The 22,624-nt window shown below is 40.8% G+C and overlaps 1 protein-coding gene across 3 annotated transcripts in view; it reads right to left on the reverse strand.

The window, feature by feature from the left end:
* fam49a (family with sequence similarity 49 member A) overlaps nucleotides 1-22,624 on the reverse strand; it is a 50,609-nt gene that overhangs the window by 3,722 nt on the left and 24,263 nt on the right. The window contains exons 2-10 of one of the 3 annotated variants that reach the window (XM_039782067.1): nucleotides 14,837-14,892; nucleotides 6,853-6,932; nucleotides 6,422-6,501; nucleotides 4,193-4,314; nucleotides 3,599-3,704; nucleotides 2,206-2,342; nucleotides 1,980-2,057; nucleotides 942-1,058; nucleotides 1-48 (exon numbers count right to left, since the gene is read on the reverse strand). The exon at nucleotides 1-48 is cut by the window's left edge and continues 32 nt beyond it. In XM_039782067.1, coding sequence (XP_039638001.1) covers nucleotides 1-48; nucleotides 942-1,058; nucleotides 1,980-2,057; nucleotides 2,206-2,342; nucleotides 3,599-3,704; nucleotides 4,193-4,314; nucleotides 6,422-6,494 — 681 coding nt within the window. In that variant the 5' untranslated portion in view covers nucleotides 6,495-6,501; nucleotides 6,853-6,932; nucleotides 14,837-14,892. The remainder of the gene's footprint in view (nucleotides 49-941; nucleotides 1,059-1,979; nucleotides 2,058-2,205; nucleotides 2,343-3,598; nucleotides 3,705-4,192; nucleotides 4,315-6,421; nucleotides 6,502-6,852; nucleotides 6,933-14,836; nucleotides 14,893-22,624) is intronic. The other 2 variants (XM_039782068.1, XM_039782069.1) reach the window with 2 other exon arrangements.

The raw sequence follows: 22,624 nt of genomic DNA on the forward strand, positions 1-22,624 counted from the left end.
CATGGTGCTCAGACAGTCGGTCGTGTTCTCCAGTGGAAGAGTCTTGTTCTACACAAGACGCAAACAAAACACGTACAACAATGAAAGTTTATCGACTCCTAGGATTTTAAACTTTAAAAAAAAAACAAAGACATGAATTGTTACAATATTATGATGTGGTTTCTGACACTATACCAGAAATAACAACAACGTACAAATCCTTTTACAAGTTAGATCAGGTGTTCAATATTTGAACATTTGTATAGTTGTCATCCAAGTATTCAGAGTGCAACACTACTGTAAGAGCTGTGTTAGAGCCACAGCGTGACGGCAACGGATGCAACAAATGTTGGTTTCTCTTCAATTATTAAAGGAGACATATCGTGCTCATTTTCAGGTTCATACTTGTATTTTGAGTTTCTACTAGAATATGTTTACCTGCTCTAATGTTAACAAAAAGACATTGTTTTCTCATACTGGGCGTGTCTGAATATACCTGTATGTCTGAAACTATTTAAGCCGCCCCCCCCCGTAAAGCCCAGTCTGCTTTCATTGGCTTGCAAGAAAAATATGGCGCACCTCGTTCTCGACTCGTAGTCATTGCTTTTAACACACTCCTTGAAAGGCGCCTGATCCTTCTAAATTGGAAGCAACACACACCACCATCGTTCTCCAGATGGATCAAAGATGTTCTATATTTCTTAAAATTGGAGAAAATCAAGTATACACTTAAAAAGGGATGGATTTCTATGACTCACTACAAGAACCCCTTGACGCAGATTAAGTCACATCCCCCATGATATAGCAGAGAGCAACAGATAGCCAAATGTATGCGCACAAGCACTGAAAAAGTGAGTTGTTTCATAACAGGTTTCCTTTAAGTGAGAGAAGAGATTTGACGAGTTAGAAAACAGCGACGGTGTGGCGAGTTTGTTGCTCTCGCTCAGCGTCAGCCCTCTCACCTCTGTCACAAAGTTTGTGGTTGCGTTGCTGAGTGTCTTCAGCATGGGTGTGGCTTCGGCGTAGAACAGAGACATCCTGTTGGCCATCTCGTTGTTGACTTCCCTCTCAATGTCCAACTGCAGACGCACAAACGATGAACACAGACAAGCAGGACGGTCAGGTGGGAGGGTTCATTCTGCCCCAGGTTTTTTTTTGATTTTCAGCATCTCCCTCATATTTATTGTATTGTACAGAGTAGTAATAACCAGGGTGCGATTTGTGAAAAACCAAAAATTAAATGCCCCTTGCAATTACACTGGATATAGTGCCAGGCATGCCAAACACTTAAATATGCACTTCAATAATCAATGGGAATTTTTATTTAACCTTTTTTTAACCAGGAAATAATCCCATCCCAGATTCAGAATCTCTTTTACAAGGTAGTCATGGCCAAGGCAGCAGCATCAAAGTTTCAACATACAGTAAAGAGCAAACAACAGACTTAACACAAAACAGAAAAATGACTAACAAACACTAAGAAAATCAGAAGTCTGTAACAGGACGTGCATTCAGTGGTCAGGAAGTCCTTTATCCTATTTTTTTTTTTTTTTTTTTTTTAAATCTGACTTTGTAGCTCACACCAAGATGACGGAGCAAACACTTTAAAAGCACTTTCACCAAACACAGTACGGGTTCGAGGAATGACGTAGATCATGTGTCCGTGTGACCGAAGGCTGCAGCTACCGATAGTTTTAGGTGTCAGTAGAGAACACAAATAAGAAGGCAGATTGTGCAACACGGCCTTATAAAGAAAAATATACCAGTGCTCCATTCTACGGTTGTATAAAGAAGAAAAACCCACTTTCTCATAATAGAAAATACAGCGCTTTCAGGTCAGAGGTGCCGACACACCAGGCAGACAGCAAAGAAAGGGTGGCAACGGCGTGGGACGCGCCGCAAAAACTACGATCCCTTAAGATCGTTTCCTCTTTTATGTGGATTTGAAAACCCCCCAGCTAAGGTAGATCTAAATAGATAACAGCTTCTGGACAACTCACATTCATGTTGTTTATCCGGTTCCGACTGATGGTTCTTCTGTAGTAGCTGAAGTCATTCTGGATTGCAGGAATTCTCATCTGAAGGAACACAAGAAAACAGTCAGGACAAAAACACATTTAGCACCACTTAATAAACAGTAAAAAAAAAAAATAAGAAAGTGTAACGGTGTGGCACTGAGTAGAGTAATGAGGGAAGAGTGACTGAAGCACAGAGTTTCCAGCAGACCTTGAGCTCATCAAAGCGCAGAGTGAAGTGGAGGATCTCAGCAAACTGTTTGGCCAGCGCCTGCTCTCTCTCCAGGTGCTGAGTGGGCGTGAAGGGCGCACAGGTCAGGCACTCCAACAAGTTCTGCAGAGCCTCCTCTACACACACACACACACACACACACACACACACACACAATTACAAAGTTTTGATTTTGACCCCTTTAAAAAAAGATGAAAGATGAGAAGATAAAGGCAGTTACACACCAACCAGACGGCCAACCGTCGGCAGAAAAGCCAGTCGGACTGATCACTCTCCTCGAGTTGGTCCAAAAAGTGCCTCAGAACACACCGAAGAGAGGAGACGTACAGTACAGGCCAAAAGTTTGGACACACCTTCTCATTCAATGTGTTTCTTTATTTTCATGACTATTTACATTGTAGATTCTCACTGAAGGCATCAAAACTATGAATGAACACATATGGAATTATGTACTTAACAAAAAAGTGTGAAATAACTGAAAACGTGTCTTATATTTTAGATTCTTCAAAGTAGCCACCCTTTGCTTTTTTTGCACTGCAAACCCTTGGTGTTCTCTCAATGAGCTTCATGAGGTAGTCACCTGAAATGGTTTTCACTTCACAGGTGTGCTTTGTCAGGGTTAATTAGTGGAATTTTTCCCCTTATTAATAAAAAAGCAAAGGGTGGCTACTTTGAAGAATCTAAAATATAAGACATGTTTTCAGTTATTTCACACTTTTTTGTTAAGTACATAATTCCACATGTGTTAATTCATAGTTTTGATGCCTTCAGTGAGAATCTACAATGTAAATAGTCATGGAAATAAAAAGGAAACGCATTGAATGAGAAGGTGTGTCCAAACTTTTGGCCTGTACTGTAATACATCTCCATAACAGCAGGCGGCGCTAATCTGTATTGTTGCCCAAAAAAAATGAAAACCGCCAGCTGATTGGATGAAGGCGTCATGTGTCTGTTTTCTCTGGAAATTCAAAGCCAGACTGTCATGGCGTCTCGTTCAGAATACGATCTCATATTGTATTAAAATAGTTCACGGAAACATGTTTCTGAAAACATTTTAAGCGAGAAATGGTAATAGAGTCTTCATTTCAGCTCAACAAAGGTCAGTTTAAAAAGATTTGTCAGATTTTGAGAGACTCTAGTCATGCTCATTCCGCTCGCCATTTCCGGGTGAGTCCCGACTGCCCTGTCTCCGACAGTCTCTCCGATGTCAGGTCGGCCAAAATAAAGGCCGACAGCCCCTCAGACGGACGACGGCACGGGACACACCGAACAGACTCGAGTCACCAACCTCGCCAGACTGTCCAACGGCTGATTATCAGCCCGGTGTGTATCTGCCTTTAGAAGGAGATTTTGTTCTACACTGTGACCATACCTAGTCTGAGAGAGAAACTGTAGAACTTCTTGAGTTTGATGACCAGCGGGCAGACTGAGTTCCAGGCTCGCTCCTGCAGCGTGAAGTCACTGGGGTTTTGAATGGCCTGGAAGGAAAATAATAAAAAATAAATAAAAACCTGCACAAAACCTCAGAAATACCTCCATGATTAATAAATACAGTCCATTAGGGCCGTTGTGATCATAGACATCACGCACCAGGGGCACCGCAAATAGTGTATGCTGTGGAGAAGATTGAACTAGTTTGTTCTGTGTTTCCGAAACTTAATGTCAATTCAGCTTTTCATCACACGTGTGTATTGTATGGTCCTTAATTATCAGGTGTTGTTGAAGAGAAAGAAGAGAACACTTTTTCTTATTTTATTCACTTATGAAAAGACATGTAAGGTATTTGTGTGTGGTTGATGCATAGACTGTATAAGTGAAGCCAAAACTAATTAATTGCCCCCCCGATCACTACAGCGCAGACTCTGGTTTCAAAATTACAGTGGGAGGGAAGTGGAGACGTTCATCTTTATATACAGTCTGTGGGTTGAAGTAGTTAGTTGTGTGTGTTTGCGTGTGTGTTCCCTACATCTCTGATCTCCTGGCCTGCTCCTTTGTATGCCTGCAGGCCAGTCAGGATGTTCTCAGAGTCCTGGAGGACTGAGTTCACCTGGTTCCACACCTCACGCTCTCCTTCTGTCGGCTGGGCATCTAACACACACACACACACACACACACACACACACACACACACACACACACACACACACACACACACACACACACACACACACACACACACACACACACACACACACACACACACACACACACACACACACACACACACACACACACACACACACACACACACTCTTACTGTAGCAGTCAATACAATCCAAACATTTCAAAACTGACCATTCTTGCCTTTTCACATCAAGAGTCAATTTGCGACTGTTTTGTAATGTTAGGAGATTTATAACTTGATGTGAAAGGGCTTTAGCTAAATAAGCAAAAACAGTGTTTTTAATCCTGATGGAACACTCACAGGGGGAAGATGGGCATGTGTGCTGAGTGGTTTTGTCTCCAAAAAGCAACTCAAAAGCAACACAAAAGGTTTGTTCATTGTGATGAGGAGTACAAAAGCAATCAGCACAATGAACTGTGTCAAAGCTAAAAGCATTATTTCACTTCAGTAAACAGTTGTAGCTTTTAGCACATACGAGTCCACACACAGTCAGTATGACTGATGCCTTTAATTTGAAATACAAACTCCAAACATTATTCGTTTACTTACTACACTCCTAAGACTGGAGTTGTCCATAAAAGAATGAAAGCACTCAACTGTAGACCGAATGGCTCCCCACCAGTTTCATAATCAAGTGTCCGTAATGGATCTACTACACTGGAGCTCGGTGCATTTACTGCATCCTGCCTCACGCTCAAAGAAGTCTCTCGAGTGCATTTCAAAGCAGCCATATCTGGAGTTTGACTGTAAAAGAACTAGCATGGAGGTATACAGTATGTGCTGAAAACTGTTAGTGTTCTACTACAGTGAAAGGTTTACAGGGCAGTCTGATCCAAAGCATTCTAAAGCAAGCTCTTGGATAGACATGGGAGCTACAGTAGAACCTGGTTAATGGGACGTGCAAAGAATTAAAGTCTGGATCACAATACTAATGGCATTTTTAACGGCAAAAAAAAAAAGATGAAGAAAAAAAGACTGAATTCATTGTGTCTGAATATAGGAAGTCTATAATTGAAATAAACTGAATTCTACTACACTCTGCCATGCCTGCAACCTACAGACAAGCAGGCTGTTTTGTTTTAATTTCCTGTATGGTTACAACAAGAATGCATTAAATAGTTCCCAATAAGGCCACTCAGTACTTGCATTGTTCTGCATATATAGATATATGCATATATATAGATATATATCCCATTAGCTTGGTTAGCTTCAGTGTTCAGGACATATTTTAATATTGTGGGAGTCCATGTAAGGTCTAAAAAAATACAATCACAGGGTTTCTGCAGGAAAGTACAGATTATTAAGTAACACGCTTTAGCTAGCATGCCCACAGAAAGAAGAACAGCTCTAAATATAGAGACTTTGTGACATCAAAATTCGGTCTGGGCTCTGTTTTGCATTTTAAAACCCCTCTTTGCTGAATAAACAAAGCCTGAGGTTGGCTGAAATGCAACTGTGGCTCATTGTGTTGTTTTTTCCTGTAGGAGGTTTTAGAAAAAAAATAAATAAATAAGCCAAAGCAGATTTATTATCTGTGTTTTAGAATGAACTACTTTTCTATTTTATGCAAACATGAGGAAGCAGAGCAGTAATGAGGCGGATTTAATATTTTACTACAGTGATGGAATGTTTTCTAGCTTCAAAACAAATCATGTACTGAACTAACACTGATTACATAATGAAAGGGTGACTACAGATAACAGGATTATGCAGGAAGAGAAACCAGGCTAAATGGAGACAAAACACTGTTTAGTACAGTATAAAAATGGACCGGATAATATTGTGTTAGTGATTACATAACGGGGGCATGCAGATAAGTTAGTAAGAGCAGACAAAAAAAAAGGTCAAGGTTTAGCTCCATTCTTCTTCAACTTGGCATGGATTGAATGGATTTCAGAAGCAGACTGAAATCAATCATGAATTATAATAAATGCATTACAAAGGAGGAAGGTTGACAATTCAATAGTTGAATAGGCTGAACCCTGACCAGAGAGGTTAAAAGGAGAAATTAATTACGGATAAGAGGGGGGGGGGGTTTGGTCTAGAAGGACAGATATAAGCTGTGCTCACTTTCAAAATCAAGGAAAAAGTTTGGCCCCTGTTCAAGCTCTGTGCAAGTGAGCACTTTTAACAGATTCCCCATTTGGTTTCTGCAAGAGAGAGAAAGAAGAAAGAAAGAGAAAGGAAGGAAGGAAGAAAGAAAAAGTATGTGCAATGTTAAAAAGTCATCAGGAAGTTATTTGACCAAAGGTGTGAGAAATGGCAGATCGAAGCTGAAAGAGCAGGAGGTCATGACCGAGTGAAAGAAAAAATAAAAATAAAATAAAATAAAAAGAGCGAAAGGAAAGGAAGAGAGGAGCATAAGCAGACTGGGTAGGGCCTCGGTGATTTGGAGCAGAGACCTCCTGACAGAAAGGAAACGGCTGAGCTGGTTAGAACGCCCCCCATTTCTTTCTCCATCCACCTTTTCTCCCCTTGTTCCACTCCTCCACCAGACTTACTTTCAAAGTCCAGGAAAAAGTGTGGATAGTTCTCTATATCCCTTGTTAGGACTTTTAGCAGGTTACCCATTCCAGCAAACCTGATGGTCAGAATACAGTAGTGAAAAACAGACATAAAAAAAACAGACATGAATACATATATGTTTATAGAAGATACATTACATGGGCAGTTAACTGTGTACTTGATATAAACAGAGACATGTATCCAACTATGACTCATATCCAACACAGGTTGTTTCTATTTGTTCCGATTTTCTAATTAAATAGTTGCTATTGTAGCTCAGTTTATTGGAGCTAATCTGGAAAGGTGTGTGTATGTTTCTGACCCAACGTGCAGATATTTGTAGCAAAGCAAACCACAAGCCAACGCATTCAACCAAATTCTTCACTAGCATTTCAAGTCGTTTTTGCTTCACGTAGCCTGAGATTGGCTACCTGAATCATTTGTAAGGCAACGCAATTAATTAATTCAACATGGAAAAACAAATTCCAGCCGTTTCGGACCTTTTTGTCGATGCTAGGATCTGATTCGATATACCGATGCGTCACCGCCTCAATATTATTATATATCACTACACATGGTTCTCATCAACAAATTCAAGCAGTCAGATTTCTATGAACTCCCCTTTTAATTTGTATCTGCTCTTAAAAAGACACTTCCTGAATGTAGCGGAGTGTAAAAAACAGCAGACAAAAAAAAAAAAAAGCAGTGACCTGAAAATCAACAAGTAACATCAGTAGGCAATAAATCGATTATGGTCTGTCCCTGCAATGATTCATTTCAACCCCTAGCTCCCATAGCCCAAGTAGACATCTTCAAATGTCTTGTTCCACCAATAGCTCAAAACTCACCACAGAAGGCAAAGAAAACCAACAGAGAATTTGAGGTATTTTAGTTTTTTTAAAATGATTAATTTTTGCCGAATATTCGACTTAAATGATGATTCGAGTAATTAGGTCCTTTGCAACATGAGGTGTCTAACATTGGGAGAGGTAGCATGGGGGTTATCAGTTGAATAGCTTAGCGCAGGGGCTAATGGGCTCACGTTTGTATCTAGTAATGACCCCACTAATAATGCCCAAAATGATACCAACTTCTACACTAGTACAAATAGGTTATGCACTCATAAAACGATGGATTGGGAAGTTTGTAAGTACAACAGAAGTTTATGAACACTTGCCTGCTCTCTTCAGCTCTCTTCGTTGCTGCTGCTACCTGTAGTTAGAGCGAGTGCTTAGGGCCGTCATACAAATTACAACCGAAAGAGATACAACAAAAATATTTATTAATTTAATGATTAAATAAGGTAATGTCTCCAAACTTACCTCAATTATTAATTGTCTCCTGCTAGTTATACTACAGCACTTACTTAAAAAAAAAGTTAAATTAAAAAATATTTTTGTTGCATCTCTTTTCGGTGTTGTAATTTGTAGACGACCCTAAGCACTCGTCTTACAGCAGCAACAACAGCAGAGAGCAGAAGCCAGCAGGCAAGTGTTATTTACATAAACTTCTGGTGTACTTACAAACTTTCCAATCCATCGTTTTATGAGTGCATAACCTATATGTACTAGTGTAGACGTTTGGTATCACTTCGGGCATTATTAGTGGGGTCATTTACGAGATACAAACGTGGGTCCATTAGCCCCTGCCCTAAGCTATTCAGCTGATAACGCTACTCTACACTAACTCTCCCAATGTTAGACCCAGGTGAAAAAAGCTTCTGGGGGGGTGTTTGGCTCGAGGTCATGGTGCAAAGGACCCTAGGGTGAAATTACTCCGAACCATCACTTTAATTGTTTGAGCGCTACAATTCTCTTTAAATCAGTGACATCTTTTAAACTGATCTCATTTCGCAGAAATTAAAGAACATTTTGTGTGTATTTATAAGCATGCATGTACAGACTGCAAGAATTTACTACAAAAAAAAACTTTGCCTCCACATTGTGCACGTGTGTTTATGTATGGGTATATGTGTGCGTCTCCTGGTCAGTAAAGAGTTTGAGAAAGCAACAATGTGGTGGACAAAACTACTGAGGTTCTGAACTCCTTTCTCTGCTCTTCTGGATTCAGGCCTTTCTAAACGTGGGATGTAGTCCTAAATGGCAGTTACACTCTATAAAAGGTTTTATTGGACGCAAGAGGCAGTAGGTAGGTAGCAATTTCCAGGGGAAAAGCCTACCTCCTCAGCCATGGAGGGTGGTCACACACTCTGTAATCACAGCAGGCCTTAACTTACAGCAGCAGAATATATGGCCACGGTCGCAGTATAACGCCACAGCACATCATGGAGACGCTAATGGGAATAGTACAACCCGGCTGGGTTCAAACGATTTTTGTTAGGTTCATGTCGGGTGGGAAACAAAAGTATTCTGATGGTCATTTAAAAAAAATAAAAAATAAAGACGCACTCTAAAAATGGACTGAAAGTCTTTAATAGGGCTGCACAATATGAGGAAAATGTGCTTTAAAGCCGTTGAATATTGCGATAACGATATTACTTGCGATAAACGGATATTCAAGTGTATTCAGTTCTGCTGCTCTCTGTATTCTAAGATTACTTTTTGGGCATTTTAGGCCTTTATTTATATAGGACAGCTGAAGACATCAAAGGGAAGAGCGAGGGAACGACATGTAGAAAAGGGCCGCAGAGCGGAGTCGAACCTGCGGCCGCTGCGTCGAGGAGTAAACCTCTATAAATGGGCGCCTGCTCTACCAGGTGAGCTCCCCAGGCGCCCTGCTCTCAGTGTCCTGCTAAAACACAACAAACTGCTCGTTGGATTTAAAACAAATGAAAGGAAATCATTTCCAACATTCTTTTATGGACCCAATTGAACATTGAATTGGAACCACTAAATAAATTGATTGGCAGTTACCTTTTAAGGTGCAGTTTTCTACGGATATTTTCTTTTAACCAATGTTACCAATGTTCGCGATATGTGGCAGCCTTTCACGATGTGTTTATTGCGCCAGTTGATACTGCAGTGACGATACAAAAAACTATATATTGTGCAGCCCTAGTCTTTACATACATCTGTTGTTTAGAGTGGGTCTATTAAAAAAGGACATGCCGTTGCAGATTCATACTGTGAGAAGAAACTATAAAGGGCACACAGTTGTTTCTTCACACACACACACACACACACACACACACACACACACACACACACACACACACACACACACACACACACACACACACACACACACAGAGATCAATCTCTCTTGGACTTAACAAGTCAAAGTGTGAAGCGACAACAGAAGAGACTCTGTGCTGCAGCGTGCACATGATAATCACACTGCATTTCTCTGCACAGCCTCCAGCAAGCGGTCGACTATTTTTAATCGTGGCATTCATTCCTACTGTTGCACTCCTCGTGAATTCGTACATGCAAGCGACAGCCTGAATGCACATCTGCAATGACAGATTTGATTCTGGAGAAATTAGAAATCGTATAATGCCTGCGTCTGATAATGAATTCCATGCAGTCGTGATTCAATCTGGGCTTTTCAACACAAGGTTGTACCAGAAGGGGGCAGTGCTGCTTTACGTTGCATTTCACTACCAGGGGATTCAAGCTGGCGCGATGTCGTGTCGGTGCATGTGCTGCAGTAGTCTACAGCCTTCATTATCTAGACCGACTGTGACCCGCGGCTAAGTTCCTCAGCAGACTCCCCTTGCCTTTATGTGCAGCCAAACTCTGATCCTGCTACCCTCAGGTATCACTTCACCACTAAAACAAACCAGTTCTATCAGAGGCAAGTTTCCAAAGACTTCTCAGCAACATCGAAAAGGGAGTGTTTCTTCACACCATATAAAGAGGTTCAGTGACAACCAATACAGTTCTTGATTTGACATGCCTTTTCATTCATTCAAGAGTAGGAAAAAATAAATAAAAAATCCCATCCTAAGCTTTTAAGAGATGCCTTAAGGAAAAGTAGTCACATACTGATACACTGTTGGAAATCATTAATGTATAATTTACTACACAGCACCAGAATAGTTTTTAACAACCGCAAATTTATGATTTTGAGTCATGTGTGTGTGTGTGTGTGTGTGTGTGTGTGTGTGTGTTTGTGTGTGTGTGTGTGTGTGTGTGTGTGTGGGCATTAACATAGCTAGCGAGCCGATTACTTTGTGAACACTGGGGAGTGTCCGTGATTGCGGTGATGTCACTCAAGCTGTAGCTGCATTGCATTCTGGTATGCTGAAGGTTACAGTTCACGGAGAAAGCCATGATTCAGAGCAACACTTTAGACTCGAACAAAAACGGAGCTGTCTCCAGATCCAGTAAAGAGTAAGCGATACAAAAATGAAGTTTCAAACGTGTGTAAGACGCATCGAGGCAATATCCTGACGTGTATCAACCTCACACAATGACCGTGCAAAGCATAGACAAAAAGTCTGGGGTTTTGGTAAAAATCAGGTTTCTGCACAGCTAAGCCAATAACACATGCCAATGTGTACGTTTATGCATGTTCAAGCCTCACAAAATACCCTGTCAGAGTTAACTTCACCAGCAGTTAAGGGCATGCTTTTGCTGTGTGGACTAGCCAGACCCTCCCCAACAGCACTGCAAAGGAAGGTCTGGCAAGGCAAGACTACCTAAAAGTTAACTTAATTTGGCACTTGTAAATCTGTGTAATACAATGTTTTAGCAGTGATGTGTCCAGAATGGGACTACAGTTGCAGACTCCAGTCTTCAGATGGTATCTACAGTGTCAGGCATTAACCTGTGACAAGACAACCGCAGGTTGAATCCATGTTGAGTAAACCTGCATCATCATACATTACATCTCGTTCATGCAAAAGGGTGCGCCACTCCATATCATAAACACGTTTACCCAAGGTGATTATCAAGCACAACGGAGAAGCATTTTTCTTGACTGGCAACACCAGAAATTAAATTGTTGCACCTACCGAGCTTTACAGAAGCATAAGCTGCTCTGTCACATGAGACTTATTACTATACAGGGAAGGAAAAACGACGCAGGGAATTTTCTCGTCTGCTTGGTTCCTCTTTCACAGCCACTTATCTCTATGGCCTGGACCGAAAGTGTGGAAACTTAGATTTTCCTCTTTTCCATATTATTTACCATTAGCTGACATCACGTGGGTTAAAATAAAAAGGGGAATAGCACATATAGTATTAATAATAGTATACCATGTAAAAGGGATATTCAATTGTGTGAAGAATGTGCTGAGGGTGCAAACTATAAACCATTTAAAAAGTACAAATCTGAGACTTCTCTTTATAATAATGCCCTTTACAAGAAGCTCCCAATTTCAAAGGAAGAAAGAAAAGACAAAAAAAGAAGCTGTTCCTGGAACAAGAATGACCAAATCCATTTTTAATAAAAAAAAATAAAATAAAAACAAAATAGTTTAAAATCCCTCCAGATGCCCTTTTTTAAAATTCTGTCACGTGAACAGATTTTAGTTTTCAATATGGTTGTTATCAGTAACAAACTGAAATACTCAGTCATCCTTTACTCAATTTAAAAACATCAGTAGTCTCAAGGCTGTTTGTGCTGTATAATTAAAGCAGACTCCAAGCACCAAAATGAGTGCCACGTTTAAATTGCCTCCCCTGCTGTCTGAAACAACCTCTGCAACCTCTGAAATCGTGCTCCGAGCAAACACAAAGAAAATGAATGCGATTCAACATTTCGTACTACTACAAGGTTTAATATTTGTCTCGTACATGGAAAGTGGAAAAAAGTTTGAGAAGTACAATTGTCAGGTGTCAATAGCACTTTCACGTCTAATAAAAACATGTTGACATGTCATAGTAGGAAAAGCACAGGTGTATGGACATTTTTCACAGCAGACATTTTGACTTGTCATAGTAGGAAAAGCACAGCTGAAATTGATAACCTTAACGATGGCTCAATTCCATCAAGTGTCCCAGTAGCTATTTCAGTGAGTCAGCATGCACACCACCAGGGCCTCTCCTAAGTGGAATGCAGCCATCAGTAATGGTTTTAAATACACCTGTGCTTTTCCTACTATGACATGTCAACATGTCTGCCCTGAAAAAGGTCTATTCAAAACCATTAATGATGGCTGCATTCCACTTAGGAATTTCGGCTGTGCTTTTCCAAACGTCAAAAATGTCTGCCGTGAAAAAAGGTCCATTGAACTATAACAAACAACGCGGACAGAGAAGCATGAACAAATGCCAGAAAGTAGGATTTATTTCTATCAGTGAGATCCATTTTTAATGCAAGTCCTTGATTAAAAAAGGTACCCACGTGGAGTTTCTGACTGCTGGTATCACTATGGAGCAGCGTTGTTTTATGAATGGGTGCTCATTTGTGAAAAAGAAAGCACAATGAGTGGGTGTAGTTCACATCCTGCCGTTGGTTTCACACGTGTTCCGCTCATCGACAGTTGGTAGCGATAACGCAGAGAAAAGCAGCAACCCGCAAACAAGGGCGGTAAAGAAGAAGACTGCAAATTAGCAAACACGGATGTGATACAAATCATGATTTAGGCGATTATTAGCATTGCAAATGCTTAATGAGGATGGAGAAGTTCTCTGCATGTCTGTCTGTTACACAATACGTTTTTGTGAGTAACACTGAAGGTAAATAGGATTTTTTTTTTTTTTCACAAGAAAACTCCACAGGGCACCTTTAATGAACATATTTTTGCAAAAGACAAAGCAGGGCTAAAATTGTCATGCTAAACAGAAAATAACTGCAGCTGTCCTCTTAAAGCTACAGTGCGTAGTTTCTGTCGCCCCCATGAGGAATTTAAAGTAATGACAAGAACAATGTGGGTGCATCCACGTGATACAAGCCTACGGTGATCGTGCACCGCCCCCACCCTTCCCCCCACACAGTTGCTAGTAGCCAAGGAGGACCCGGAGGATTAAAAATACATTATGGGCTCTTTAGAAGAGGTATTAATCTTCGCTCAAGTTTCTGTGCGCGAAATTCGACGGACTACATCATTTTGTAAAGATAGCCATACTGAGAAATCCAGAGAGAGTTGTGTGGAGCCGGTAGTCTTAATTAGCTTTGTAGCAACTCATTTGGCAATGGCTTGAATGTGACGAAAGTTCATTCATTTAGAATAGTTGCGCACTATAGCTTTAAAAGCACAATTTAAATTCCATGAAACTTAAGTGCAGAGCTAAACGTGAAATTTCTTTTTTTCCAACCCACCTGAACAAATTATTTATGCTTCCATTTATTATGCTCACGTTCCAATCATTTTAATTTACCGGTACGACAAGGCATTTGTAGTCCACAGCCCTTTTCGAATTACATAAACATGCTTCATTCCCAGAGTCAGATTCATGTCCTCAAAAAATGCTTCTACAACTGCCGAATCATGTTTAATCTTCTAAAATATGTGGCCATGTGTAACTGATGGGTTGGTAAGCAGAAGCCTTTGAGTGGCATCAGTAGTTTCATCAAATACACATTATGAAAATTGCTCGAATGTTGCTTAAAGTCACCGTCTTCTCACTTAGTAGACATTACGACATTAAGCATTTAAAGATCGCGATGATCATTACGAGTTTAGCTCTTTCCGTATATAATACAGGCAATCTAACAGTCTTTTCAGTTGGCATCTGTTAGTGCAAACTTGCATCAAACTTAGGGATGGGATGTGGATATCTTCTGGGCTTTTGATGTAAAAAGTTAGGGAACTAACCCCCAGCCCATATCTGAGAAATATTGACTGAAGGTTCAGTGTTTTCTCTTTAACAGTCCCGAGGACAAACAGTTCAACTGCCTTGGAGAGAGAAAGTTTAATACAACAAGTGCAGGCTAATCCCTGCTGTAATCATCTAAACCACAGCATTGTTACTGGGCTGATGTGCCTCAATGGCAGTTTAGACTGTGGTCTTACTCAAACATGACTGCACTAGCTAGCTAACTGTTAAAGGGTGGGTGTGTGTGTGTGTGTGTGTGTGTGTGTGTGTGTGTGTGTGTGTGTGTGTGTGTGTGTGTGTGTGTGTGGTATACCTTCTCTGGTGGAGGACGCCGGCTTGCTGTCTATATCATCCGCTTTCTCTTTGTCTCTGAAACAAGACAAAAGAAGGAATTTGTGTTAAAATCAACATGACCGAGCAGAAATAAAACAATATTGGAAAGACAAACAACGGCACACGGCACGTTAAAAAAAAAACTGTGTCTGCACCCACGTGCACATACCATCTGTGCACCGGAGAGGTACAGAGAGGTATCGACTTTCCACATTAACCAACTTCCCCTTTCCTCCCGACAGGCTGACACATACAAGCATTCAGCAAACAAATACAGCCCTCCCCATCACAAAACACACACTGAATTATTCAATAGTGAAATCTACACCACTGTAGCCAAAATAAAGCTGATTAAGGCTCTGTCTGCTGCATGTTCACTGGAGTATTAAATGTCCTTTGACAAGCTGCGGCTGCTAATAGTCACTAGGATGCACTGTACTAGAGCTCCCTGCAGGGTGACAGCAGAAAATAAATGGATGGCACTGTCACATTCTCTCAAAGATTAGGGTAAGGGGAGCCCTGGTAGCTCACCTGGTTGAGCGTGCGCCCCATGTACAAAGGCTCAGTGCTTACTGCAGCGGCCCAGGGTTCGATTCCGCCCTGAGGCCCTTTGCTGCCTGTCATTCCCTGTCTCTCCCCCCTTTCATGTACTCAGCTGTCCTCTCAAATAAAAGGTCTATAAATGCCCCCCCAAAAAAAATCATAATTTTTTAGGTAACACTTTACTTGAAGGTATCGACCTAATCGTGACACTGTCATGAACGTGTCATAAACGTTATAAACAAGTCATAAACGTTTATGACTTCTGTCATTAAGTGTCATTCGGTTTTTGTCATGACAAGTTGACATTGTTTGGGTTGTCTTGATTATGACAAGTTGACATTAATCAAAGTGACATTACCAGAAGTTGTCTTGGTCATGACAAGTTGACATTAAATTAGTTTGGGATGTCTTTGTTAGGACAACTTGACATTAACCAGGATGACATTACCACAAGATGTATTTGTCATGACAACTTGACATTCAATTTCTTTGGAGTGTCCTTATTAAGACAACTTGACATTAAACAGGATGACATTATGTCAAGTTGTCATGACAAAGACATCCTCTGGTAATGTCACTTTGATTAATGTCAACTTGCCATAATCAAGACAACCCAAACAATGTCAACTTGTCATGACAAAAACCGAATGACACTTAATGACAGAAGTCATAAACGTTTATGACTTGTTTATAACATTTATGACACATTCATGACACGTTCATGACAGTGTCATGTCATAGTTATGACAGTGTCATGTCACGATTAGGTCGATACCTTCAAGTAAAGTGTTACCCTTTTTTATTCATATCTTAAATACAATTAAATACATTTTCTCCCAAATGAAGCAGTGATTAAAAAATTTGACAGGTTTGTTCAATTATTAGTGTTGGAGCCACTTACTGGACCAAATGTTAAACATTTTCTGGCATTAACTGGTCATCAGCTGGCAAATGTCAACTCAGTACTGGGCCTGGCCCACAAAACCTGCTGGTCTCAAAGATGTCATACCGCTGGACAATAAAGTAGGTCTGTGCAAATCGTGATTTCAATATTGACCAAAATAAACGTGATTATTTTTTCTTCCATAATCGAGCAGCCCTACAATAAAGAGGAGCTCATTAGCATGGCAGTCAAACAAAGTAGTTTTAAATTATGGAGAGGCCTGACTGGAAAGAAGAAAAAAAAGAAAGACGCACATACGGATCACGATCCACACAAATTCATTTTGCACATTGTTGATAAGGTTTTATTTTAATGTAATATTATGTTTTCTATGGAAAGAAAGGCAAAAGGAAAAAGGCAGAACTCAACAGTGAGACATAGCTAGAGTTTGTATGCATGCATCAATACTACATGCACTGCAGCTCCAGGCTTTACTTTTTTTTTTTTTGCTTGAAAATACAAACCTGGATATACAATGGGTGATTAAGCTTTGCAGGTGAATTCTAGTGCAATCCATAAAACATTGCATACACGCACACTTACAGAATAAACTCACCCACATACACATTACAAATACTGACCTCACCATACCCGGCAACAGGAAGCATTATTTAGACATCTTACTGTGCGTTATTCTCCACAAACTGTTACAATTACAAGTTGTTTAATATTCCATCTTCAGATGCAAAAATACACAAGTACAAACTAGCATGTGAGAGTGTGAAGACTGGGGCTGGGTAAATCGCACCGATTTCCCGAATAGATTCTCAATTCACAAGGTCCCGATTTGATTCAATTCCCAAATTCAATGCCAATTTGCGATATTTCAGTTGAAAAACTCATTTTGCTTGGATATGAAGAGATTCTACAAATGTACAAGGTTCCCTCTAACCTGGTGCGATATTAAAAGTAGCAAAGTTTATTTACATACTTTTTATTTAACAAGAACACACGACAGCAGTCAACACAATAAAGTGCAACTCTACAGCCAGTGAGTATTGAGTGACATTTCATTCAGATTTCTTGAGGTGACAGAAGGACCCCTTTTAAAATGGGCTTTCCAGTTGTTGTTTTTTTGGGGATATGGAGTGTTTTTCGAGCTAAGCATGTCGGAATTCCTTAGGTCTAATTGTTCGATACGAGCCAGATAGAGATCAATTCTGGATTCTGGATATGAATTGATATCGGATCATTCATATGAAAAATCTATTTGAATCGAATTTTTTTTTTTTTTTAACCCAGCCGTAACTGAGACGATCCCATCTGTCACAGTAAATAGTCGTCATCTGGCTGGGTTAACCCCACCTCGCCTCTGGACAACCTGTACGGCAACAGAGTTAGGGAAAAATAGGTGGGATGCATTAAATGGATGGATGGATGGATGGCTCACAGGGACACTAGACACTCCTTATAAGGGCATGGTAGTGTGTGGTGACTCCCCGTGGTCTGACACATGAGCAGATTTCACCTCAATGTTATGCCACACACGCACCCACCCACTCCAAATCGCCATGTGGACAGCACAGACTGAGCGCTGATGAGAGCAGACACTTCGCCATCACACCCAGTTCACTCATTGCACATCCAACTTCTCTCTTTCTCTGCGGGACAACATCTTCATCCACATACTCCCCTTTCCTTCTCGCTTTCTTTCTCCCTTTCGATTCTCTGGTTCCTCTTTCCGTGACAGTGACACAGCTGGACTTTCCCCGTCCCCCCTCTGCCAGGACAAGACAGACGATACAAAAATAAGGCCAAGACAACCCGGCGTCACCAGGCCGTCAACTCATTTACACACGATGGCACTGAATTTGATTATTTTAATTAACCGGGAAGTCCATTACAGAAACAGCCATTAGCTAGCCGGACAGGCTGTCTTCCATCCAGCCCTTCATTCAGTCAGTTATCCCAACGAGCCAACCGTTCAGTAAACTAGCCACACATTTAGCCATGCAGTAAGCAGATGAGTCGGTCGGTTTAGCAGTCAGTCAGTCAGTAAATCTGTCAATCACCCAGGCAGGTGGTGGAGCCAGACAGAGAAGAGGGAGATGCGTGCAGACTCCTAAAAAATAAACATGTTTTTCAGGAAACATCAATCGAGAACCAGCATGGAATTTTCCAGTGACCCCACAAGAATAACACATATAATAGTACAGGCCCATTATGTCCCATTCTGTTATTTAACAATGGGATTGTAGTGAGGTTGATTTTCCCCCTGTCAACCTGTTGTTATGAGGGGTAATGCATTTGAATATTGAGTTAATTGGACTACTTTTGGACAAAGATTTTCAATAATGAAATCTCTTCATCCGTTTTGCCAACCAGAATCAAACAGAGTTCTCCATTGCCTACATTTTAAAAAGAGAAACGGACGTATCTCAGGCAGTTTGTGTCACTTTTTCCTCTCACTGAATGATAGCATGTTGGAATCAAACTCTTCATTTGTTCTGACAAAAAAGGAACGGGAGCTTTCATCACCTCACACATATCAAGTCTGTTCTCACCTACTCTCAGCCTGAATTGTTATTTGCCCTCAAGGAAAATGTGGACTTTTAAATAAAAAAAAAAAGAAAAGAAATAAAATACATCAGTGTTTTCATTACAGGACTCTTTTAGATATTTAGCTGTTGCTGTAATTGAGAATGATTTCAGAGACCTCTCGTATGGTTGTATATGGAGGTACGGTTTCATTTCTGAAACAGTTCCTCCATTTGGCAGCCAGGCTCTGAAGGATCGAAGTTTGGTATCTTTACCTAATCTTATTGACAACCTGATCTTGACCTTGCACCCAAAAAATAATAATCTGATTTATTTTTTTAAGCAACATCAGCCAATGTTGCAAAGCAGGCTTTAAGCGTAGCACATGGGGCAGCATGTCTTGTTTGTGGACACTATGATGGCAGTCTCAGATGGGGAAACCTAAAGCGTGATTTATGGTTCTGTGGAGGCTCCAACACAGAGCTTTCGCCGTAGCCTACGTAAGTGGCCTGAAGTTTACAGTGCGTTGGTGTGTGCGATCTATTCATGAGAATAGCAGGGCCAGCATGTGCGGGGAGTGTGTGGTAGAGCGAGTGAGAGAGTGACGGCGATTAGCTTCGGAGCGAGTAGTGACTCTAGAGGCATGGTGGGAGAAACAAAGTGTCTCCCCTGTTCTTTCTGACCGCGGTTGGAAATCTGTAGCAGGGGGAAGTTAACCCTCTCCTTGATTTCATGTCGTTTATGGAAGAGAACCAGGAAATGAGTCGTGGGAAATGCAACGGCCGAGCGACATGCGACATGTGGTTAGATTTTTTGAGAGGTGCACGTCAGGCTACGGCTTAGGGTCCGGCGTAGGATCGTGTCTCCAAGTACCTACGTATGTAGCCACGGCGTAGATTTTACGCAGACGTATAAATCACTTTTAGAGGGATTGTAACAGTCTGCTCTGCAATTTGAGATTATGACAGTCACAAGGCTGCTTCACCAGACAGGGCAACCAATGCCCAGTGCAAACAAAGAGTACATTTATAAGAGTCCTTTACAGGGTGTCCCGCAGCACTATGCCTTAACTACGTCGTCAAAATTTTTTATTTGAGCGATATCCGTCGTGTTACCCTGTCCCGTTTTCTCCCTTTCATTCCAAACCACACAGTTCACAACCTGCAGGTGGAGGCGGTGGAGACAGGCTCAGACATAAACGCCGCTGTGGACTCGCAAGCGGTTTCAGGAAAGTGGCTGCATGTGTCCGACAACGCACAGAACATTAACCGGTACAAGCCTAGAGCTGTCCGCGGACACGGAGTGTGGAAAGTGTGTCAGAGCCTCCCGGACGGTGAACTGAGACTCCGTTACCTGCTTGTCGGTCAACGGTTAATGATGGGTTATTTAATTTCATTGTGCTTTCTTTTGGAAGGCTGGCTGCCAAAAATCACCACTTACTAGCTAATTAATTACCTGAGATAAATGATAGCTATCAGTAAACAGAAGTGACAGGGTGGCTGGCGTCTGGTGTGTGTGTGTGTGTTTGTGTGTGTGTGTGTGTGTGCCCACCCCCGCGAAGCTCCGACCTGCAGACAGCAGAGTAGTAGCCGTAGCCTACCTTCACCAAAATGAAGACTGAAAAACAGAACTACTTTGGTACAAACATTTACTCGCCATGTGGCAGATAGCCACATAGATAGATATAATTTATAATTATATATTATTATTTAAATGTAATATTTAGTGTTTAATAAATAATTGTTAAATGTAGTACAGAGTCTGTAGTCCATCGCCCCATGTTATGTACTTCTTAACAAATGAAATACATGTCAAACTGACGGTGATGTGCATTCTTCTCAGAAAAATTTGTTTTTAGAAATGTGTCATAACAGATTGTTTCTAGAAGTGTATTCTTCAAAAGAAAATTGCAATACTGAATACTATCGAATCGCAATACGAATCGAATCGGCTAGTCCCTAGTCTATTTCATGCACAACCTGCCTGCAAGGCTGTTTCTAAAAGCTATCCGTTTCCAAGGACACACACACACACACACACACACACACACACACACACACACACACACACACACACACACACACACACACACACACACACACACACACACACACACACACACACACACACACACACACACACACACACACACACACACACACACACACACACACACACGATGGTTTACCGTTTAGAAAAAGGGAAGGTGTGTGATGAAAGCTGCTGTCACTTCTGGCTGAACGCCTGGCAAGGAGGATGCCAAACCTACTGGGTTAGGGAGAGGGACAGACTGCAGGCGTGTGACGAAGACGAGAAGAAAATGCGAGAGGGAAACTCTCAGGGGAAAAAATAAATAAATAAAGAGAAAAGAGTTGCGCATCCAAACAAAATCTAAAAACCTAAAGAAAGACAGCATCATTTTGGTGACAGTGCCTCCATGTTGCTTAGAGGAATGAACTGTGACAAAAAAAAAAAAACTACAAAGCACACAAAAGACGACTTTCACGCAGTAGCAATCTTTTCAAATGTGATCCACAGGTAAACAGGGAACAACATATCCCACCTTTGTGAATGAAAAGCTTAACAGTTGTATATCTATTTGAGGTGCATTAATGTGTAACGTGAAGAAAGACACCCAGCAAATGTCCTACTCCAATGGCCTGTAGCCAAAGTTTACACAAGAAGACCAAAGAGTCTATATCCCACAGATCACTGAGTTAAATGGACCATAATAGTGAACATTCATGGGTCCCTCTTATCTGGCTCTCATATCAGCTGTGCCTTTACAGTGTTTACTTGCCCAACATTAGCCTCAAACCACTGAGTACTTAATACATCTGAAAGAACATATAACCTAATGCAAGTTTGTCCAACACCGTTTGAAGTGTGGTTTTCTTACCAATGAAGCCAAAACTACAGTATGCACACGTGACATACCTTTCTTTATGTTTTAAGTGTTTTAGGTAAATTGCACTTATATTTAATTGATATTATGATATTACCATTTATATTCATTTTACTTACTGTAAACTTGTGCACATCCTGCACTAATCCATACAGCCTCTTTTTTCTTTCTTAATGTTAAACAGTTATACAGAATGTGCATATTTGTTTCTGTGTTTATTGTTTGTTTATTTCATATTAATGTTTCATATGCTTATGTATGCACCAACAACCAAGGCAAATGCCTTGTAAGAGTAACTTACTTGGCAATAAACCCCTTTGTGATTTTGATTCGGATTAATATGCTGAGTGCCATAACGTTTTAAAGTATTTTACTTGCCATTCAACCTGAAATGACTAACCTATGTAGATGCCTCAGTAGTGGTGATATACAGTAGCCGCCGACATGACTGGTGAAGGAGTCATAAACACAACGCAATGTCACAACCGGAAACGTTTAAAAAAAAAAAAATCATGCTGATGTACACCCAGGCACGAGAAATTGCGTTGACAAACCGGGATTACTACTAGGCCATTCAACCTGGACACTATTTTCTTATGTTTTTGTGTGTAAGTGACTGTTAGGAACAACAATCTTTAAAAGTGGTCCATTATTAAGCGTGAACGCTGTAACCGGCAGCCACAGACCAGGCTGCAATGTAACCCTATCGTCAATTTGGTCCACTAAAAGTGCTTTTTTTGGCCACTGACAGGCTTAGATTATTATTCTAAATGTCTGACAACATTATGGAAAGGATCCCTACAGAGATAGACCTTTATTTAAATGTCTTTAAGACCTTTCTGTTGAACCAGAAACAGCTCTGTAGTCGCTAGCGCTAAACCCACCAGACTCCATTTAAA

This window comes from Perca fluviatilis, chromosome 18 (assembly GCF_010015445.1).
Source record: "Perca fluviatilis chromosome 18, GENO_Pfluv_1.0, whole genome shotgun sequence".
NCBI lineage: Eukaryota > Metazoa > Chordata > Actinopteri > Perciformes > Percidae > Perca > Perca fluviatilis.